Below are 6,066 nucleotides of genomic sequence, written 5' to 3'. Positions count from 1 at the left end.
CGCTCACCCACGAAGCAGAACTGGTTGGGGAACATGTGGAAGAGGCCGTCGCTGTGCATGGCGAAGAGGATGGCGAAGTAGGCGGCCAGGCTGCCCCAGATGAAGAAGTGGTTGATGGCCGTCCAGAAACCCGTGTCCAGCCCGATCTGTGTGAGGAAGAGGAGGAGGAAGGGGCTCCAGGGAGCAGCCATAGCACGGGCTGAGAGGGGACGCCCAGGCGCCCGGTTCCTACCTGCACGCTGACCACGATGACCAGCGAGGTGGCCACGGTGACGGCGAAGGACTGGTAGTCGGCCAGCTGGGCGCCGTCGTCCCGCGTGGCGTCGGCGAAGACGCCGTAGGGGATGAAGAACATGAGCACCGAGGTGTAGATGCCCTGCGCGATGCAGATGAAGAACTCGCGCTTGTTGAAGAGCAGGTTCAGCTGCCCCGGCTCGTAGAGCTTGGGGTACTCCATGCTCCGCTGCTCCGGCACGTCCTGGCGGGACACGGGAGGTTGGACGGGGCGGATCGCRGGCACGGGAGCTCCCCGGGGAGCAACGTGGTGTCTCGGAGATCCCGGACCTGGTCGAAGATGCCCATGGCCAGCACGGGCAGCGAGGTGTACACGATGTTGTAGAGCGTGATGAAGTACTGGTCATAGACGGTCTGCGCAGGGGGGCAGCGCTCAGCGGGGGGCCCCAAATCCCGGCGGATTTGGGAAGCTCCCCCCGGCCGGGATGCAGCCCGCACCTGCGCCGAGAAGCCGCAGAAGAAGCCGAACCAGAAGTGGACCATGGTGAAGGCGAAGTTCTTGTAGAAGAAGTAGCAGAGGAACTTGCAYATGCGCAGGTAGGACCAGCGGCCGTGCACGAGCAGGAGGCGCTGCAGGAACTTGAACTGCGAGAAGGAGTAGTCGGAGGCCAGCACTGCCTGGATGCCCTCCTGCCCGCTGATGCCCACGCCGATGTGGGCGGCTGCAGAGGGGAGAGAGGCACCAGGTCTGTGGGAGCGGCCACCAGCACAAGGGACGGGGACAATTCCCGGCCCTGCAGGCGCAGAGGAGCGAGGCCGGGGGGCACGGACAGCTCCGGCGCGGAGCAAGGACGGGCGCCGAGGCTCACTCTTGATCATGCTGACGTCGTTGGCGCCGTCGCCGATGGCCAACGTCACGGCCTTCTTGTACTTCTTGACCAGCTCCACCACCTGGGCCTTCTGCAGGGGCGTCACACGGCAGCAGATGACGGCCTTGCAGGCGCACGCCGTCTCCAGGAACTCCACCTCCATGTCGGCCTCCAGCGCGTGCGCCTGCACGGAGAGCGCGGCCAGCGGGGCCGGTCCCACCACAGGACGTCCCCAGCCCCGCCACGGGACGTCCCCAGCCCTGTCATTGCCCTACCAGGCTGTGCCCGTTGATGACCAGCGCGTATTCGCCGGCGACGGCTTCCAGCACCGACGGGAGCTTGGAGGAGGGCACCTTCTCCTGGCAGAAGCCGTTGCCCACCGAGCGCGAGGCGRCCATCATCTTCTCCCGGGCTTGTCTGGGGAGGAAGAGGAGGAGGAAGGTCGGGGGGCTGCGGCCCAGCTCACGGCGGGGGTGCAGCGTGGTGSGGGGTGCTCACCTGAGCTCCTCGCGCACCTCCAGCACGGTGCGCCCGCTCACCACGAACACCTCGGCCATGTCGTCCGTGAGCATCTTGCAGGAGTAGCCGATGTTCACAGCCGTCTCTGGTGGGGGAGAAGCCGGTGTTACGTGGGCAAGGGGGGGGCCCGGTAAAACGCACCCCCCCCACCCGCCGCTCACCCTGCTTGTCCCCCGTGAGCACCCAGATCTTGATGTTGGCCAGCGTGAGSACGGCGATGGTTTCGGGCACCCCCTGCTGCAGCTTGTCCTCGATGGCAGTGGCTCCCAGCAGCTGGGGACGGGCAGGGGGGCCGCTGGGCAGGGTGCCGCCGCGGGGGCCCCCCCGGCGCCGCCCGCACGCACCCGCATGTCGCGCTCCACCTCGTCGTAGAGGCGGCCCAGGCGCTCGTCGCGCGCCTCGCCGGCGCCGCGCGCCCGCCGCAGCCGCTCCGACCACTCGGCGTAGTAGCCCTCCTCCAGGTCCCGGTAGGCCAGCAGCAGCGTGCGCAGCCCCTCGCCCGCGTACTCCTGCGGCGGGCGGCGCCGCGTGGGCCACGGGTCCCAAGGGTGCCCCCCGCCGCCCCCCTGGCGTCCCCGCTCACGTTGAGGTGCTCGGCGGTGACGGCGCTCAGCTCCCGCTCGCCGGCGCCCAGCCGCTCCAGCACRATCGTGTCGGCCCCTTTGCAGTACAGGCGGATGCGGCCCTCGGGGCTGCGCACTGCACGGGGGGACACAGACCGCCTGGCACCGCGGCGTCCCCGCCCGGCGCCGCGGCCCCGCGCCCCGCGGCCTCACCGATGACCGACATGCGCTTGCGGAGGTTGTTGAAGTCGAGGATGGCCAGGAGCTGGTAGGTGACGGCGCGGCCCAGCTCCTGCAGCGTCACCGTGTGCGGCGTGCGGGCGCGGAACACGAAGCCGAAGTTCCTGGCGGCCGTCACCAGCGCCCCCTCGTCCGGCGACTGCGCCTTGTAGACGAGCTCGCCTGGGGGGCGGCGCGCGGGGCTGGCGGCACGCGGGCGGCACCGCGGCACCGCCGTCCCTGCGCCGTCCCCATGCCATCCCTGCCATCCCCATGCCGTCCCCGCCGTCCCCATGCCATCCCTGCCATCCCCATGCCGTCCCTGCCGTCCCCATGCCATCCCTGCCATCCCCATGCCGTCCCCGCCGTCCCCATGCCATCCCTGCCATCCCCATGCCGTCCCCACCATCCCTGTGCCGTCCCCATGCCATCCCTGCCATCCCCATGCCGTCCCCGCGCCGTCCCCATGCCATCCCTGCCATCCTCATGCCATCCCCGCTGTCCCCGTGCCGTGCTCGCAGTCCCCACCATCCCCATGCTGTCCCCGGCATCCCCACGTCGTCCTCGCTGTCCCCACCATCCCTGCGCTGTCCCCGCTGTCCCCGCTGTCCCAGCCATCCCCATGCCGTCCCCGCCGTCCCCATGCCGTCCTCGCCGTCCCCACCATCCCCATGCCGTCCCCAGCATCCCCACGTTGTCCTCACCATCCCCACCATCCCTGCGCCGTCCCCACTGTGCCCACACTGTCCCCGCCATCCCCGTGCCGTTCCCGCCGTCCCCGCTGTCCCCATGCCGTCCCCGTGCCCACCTGGGCTCTTCTCCTCGGGCATGACGGTGTGGCAGAGCGCCAGCAGGCGGAAGAAGTCGTGCACGAGGGGCTGGCCCCGGCGCACGGCCTCCAGCAGCCCCGCGTCCCAGAACTGGAAGCCGGGGTCGGCCAGCGGGTTGGACGAGAAGTCCACGGGCTCCGGGCGCTGCAGGGGGGACGAGACGGGGCGTCGGGGCGCGCGGAGGCCCCCGGCACATGGGGCACCCCCCGACACCCCCTTACCTGCCCCAGCTCCCCCTTGTGCCCCAGCACGTCCTGYGCGTCCCCTGCGGAGCAGGAGGCGGGCTGAGCGGGGCCGGCGGCGCCGCGGCCGCGCGAGCCCCCGCGGGCGCTCACCGTAGCTGCGCCCGTTCACCGAGCACTTGCTGAACACCATGACGTTCTGCGTGAGGGTGCCCGTCTTGTCGGAGAAGACGTACTCGACCTGGCCGAGCTCCTCGCTGAGCGTGGTGGTGCGCGCCTCGGCCGCCGCGCGCCGCGCCGCGCAGTACATCTTCTTGTCCCAGTTGATGAAGTAGCTGTGGCCCAGGCGGAGGATCTCCACGCTGCGGGGGGCTCCGCGTGAGCCCCCCCGGCCCCCCGCGCGCCCCGGCCCCGGCCCACCCACCCGCACAGGAGCCAGCGGAGCGGGGCCGCGCTTACCTCGGCGCTAGGGGTGACACAAGCCATGCTGGGGGACGAAAAGAGAGAGAAATTAAAAGCGAGAGGGAAGGGAGCGGTGCGGAGCCGGGAGCGGAGCCAGAGCAGCAGCAAGCGGCCGGGGCGGCAGCCGAGCGCGCGCAGACGGACACACGGACGCAGCCGCGCGCCCCCCGTCCGGCCCCACGCCGCCGGTGTCGTCCCACCCCCGCGGCCGTGCCCTACCTCACGTAGAGCGAGATGGGCACCACCGTGTTGAGGATGATGATGTAGGACCAGAAGGAGAGGAAGCCGGAGAAGAAGGCACTGTGCACGCCCTCGGGCCAGGGCAGGTACGCCTGGAAGCGGGCGCCCACCTCGTGCTCCCAGATGGCGTTGCCGATGGCCAGGATGACCCCCATGCACACCAGGAAGCCGAAGATCTGCAGCGGGGACACGGGGGCGTCAGCGGGGACACGGGGACCCCCTCCGCACCCCCCGGCCGCGACGTACCCAGAGCACCAGCGTGTTCATGAGCCGGTCGATGCTGGTGCGCTTGAACTTGGTGCGGCCGCTGTTCTGCATGAGCTTGGTGTCGGGGCCTGGCCGGGGCACGCGGGTCAGGGGGGGCCCGGCGCCCCGCGCCGCCGCCGCCGCCCCCCGCCCACCTGCGAAGATGACGAGGCCGAAGCACCACTCGGTGTTGCGCAGCACGCAGCCCCGCAGCAGCATGTTCTGGTTGCTCAGCGGGTACTTGTGCTCCTTCCAGTAGAGCGTCCCCCCAAACTTGTCCAGCTTGTTGTTGGGGGGCTCGCACACCACCTCGCCTGCGCGCGGCGCACCCAGCTGCTGGGACCTGCCTCCCGCCACCCGCCTCCAGCCCCAGGCCCCCGAGATCCACCCTGGGCCACGCAGCCCCCTGCCCAGCCCAATGGCCAGGTCCCCGAGATGCATCCCTGGCCACCCAGCTCCATCCCCAGGTCCTCAGCTTCATCCCCAGGTTCCCACATCCATGGTCAGGTCCCTCAGCTCCATCCCTGCACACCCAGCTGCATCCCCAGGTCCCCAGATCCATGGTCAGATCCCCAGCTTCACCCCCAGGTCCCCAGCTCCATGGTGAGGTCCCCAGCTCCATCCCTAGCTGCCCAGCTCCATCCCCAGGTCCCTCAGCTCCATCCCCAGGTCCCCCAGCTCCATCCCCAGGTTCCCAGCTCCATCCCTGGCCACCCAGCTCCATCCCTGGCCACCCAGCTCCATCCCTGGCCACCCAGCTCCATCCCCAGGTCCCCAGCTCCATCCGTGGCCGCCCAGCTCCACGCGCAGCCCCATGAGCCCCGGGGCAGGCCGGCGTCGCCCTCCCGCTCCGGCGCCGGTGGCGGCTCCTCACCGTCGAAGCGGGCCAGCTTGCCGGTGTCGCCCAGCTCCGAGGTGACGGGGATGGCCTGGCGCACCTTCGTGTTGGTCTCCCTGCGGGCAGGGGGTCCGTGGTGGGTCAGGCCAGCCTGGCAGCCCCCCCAGTCCCCAGCGGGTCCTACCCGTCCAGCTCYGCCGTCTCGACGTAGCACAAGCCGTGGGGCTCGCTGCTGCACAGGAGGAGGAGGTCGGCCTGCCGGGGGAGAGGCCGAAGGCTGAGCGGGACCCCCTCACGTCCCCTCTTCGCCTGTCCCGAAGCGCCGTCCTCTGCGGGGCGCCCACCCACCGCCACGAACTGGTTGTTCTCCAGCTTGATGATGTCCCCGACGCGGACGTTCATCCACTGCTCCTGCCGGAGGCTGCGGGCGGGCGCAGCGGCATCACGGGGGGTGGCGGGTGCTGCCCCCYGGCCCTCGGCATGGCGAGGGTCCCCTCGGTGCGTCCCGCCGCCCCCGGCCCGGGGACACTCACACGCCGCCGAGCAGCACCTGAGACTGCCGGTTGTTCACCTGGTTGTCGCTCTTATGGCGGAACTGGGCACAGAGCAGGGAGACAGCGGTGTCACCAGCGGGAAGCAGCTCCATGTCCGTCCGTCCGTCCGTCCGTCCATCCATCCATCCATCCATCCATCCATCCATCCATTCTTCCATTCATCCATCTTTTCATCCAACCATCCAACCATCCATCCAACCATCCAACTGCCCATCCATCCATCCGTCCAACCATCCAACCATCCAACCATCCAACTGCCCATCCATCCAACTGCCCATCCATCCAACCATTCAACTGCCCATCCAACCAT

The 6,066-nt window shown here is 70.1% G+C and overlaps 1 protein-coding gene across 1 annotated transcript in view; it reads right to left on the bottom strand.

Annotated features, from left to right (window-relative positions):
• ATP8B2 (ATPase phospholipid transporting 8B2) overlaps nucleotides 1–5,848 on the bottom strand; it is a 7,231-nt gene extending 1,383 nt beyond the window's left edge. The window contains exons 1-21 of the mRNA XM_026048497.1: nucleotides 5,736–5,848; nucleotides 5,551–5,623; nucleotides 5,387–5,457; nucleotides 5,239–5,318; nucleotides 4,520–4,678; nucleotides 4,365–4,453; nucleotides 4,098–4,294; nucleotides 3,570–3,778; nucleotides 3,456–3,499; nucleotides 3,213–3,378; nucleotides 2,399–2,587; nucleotides 2,206–2,321; nucleotides 1,967–2,131; nucleotides 1,784–1,895; nucleotides 1,602–1,707; nucleotides 1,379–1,520; nucleotides 1,104–1,287; nucleotides 733–956; nucleotides 565–648; nucleotides 233–478; nucleotides 8–146 (exon numbers count right to left, since the gene is read on the bottom strand). Of these exons, the coding sequence (XP_025904282.1) occupies nucleotides 8–146; nucleotides 233–478; nucleotides 565–648; nucleotides 733–956; nucleotides 1,104–1,287; nucleotides 1,379–1,520; nucleotides 1,602–1,707; nucleotides 1,784–1,895; nucleotides 1,967–2,131; nucleotides 2,206–2,321; nucleotides 2,399–2,587; nucleotides 3,213–3,378; nucleotides 3,456–3,499; nucleotides 3,570–3,778; nucleotides 4,098–4,294; nucleotides 4,365–4,453; nucleotides 4,520–4,678; nucleotides 5,239–5,318; nucleotides 5,387–5,457; nucleotides 5,551–5,623; nucleotides 5,736–5,848 (2,908 nt within the window). The remainder of the gene's footprint in view (nucleotides 1–7; nucleotides 147–232; nucleotides 479–564; nucleotides 649–732; nucleotides 957–1,103; nucleotides 1,288–1,378; nucleotides 1,521–1,601; nucleotides 1,708–1,783; nucleotides 1,896–1,966; nucleotides 2,132–2,205; nucleotides 2,322–2,398; nucleotides 2,588–3,212; nucleotides 3,379–3,455; nucleotides 3,500–3,569; nucleotides 3,779–4,097; nucleotides 4,295–4,364; nucleotides 4,454–4,519; nucleotides 4,679–5,238; nucleotides 5,319–5,386; nucleotides 5,458–5,550; nucleotides 5,624–5,735) is intronic.
• Between the last annotated feature and the right edge of the window lie 218 nt (nucleotides 5,849–6,066).

The sequence above is a fragment of the Nothoprocta perdicaria genome, unplaced genomic scaffold (assembly GCF_003342845.1).
Source record: "Nothoprocta perdicaria isolate Ctin4 unplaced genomic scaffold, notPer1 scaffold_543, whole genome shotgun sequence".
NCBI lineage: Eukaryota > Metazoa > Chordata > Aves > Tinamiformes > Tinamidae > Nothoprocta > Nothoprocta perdicaria.
The sequence above is the reverse complement of the archived record's forward strand: the minus strand, read 5'-3'. Positions and strand labels throughout refer to the sequence as shown.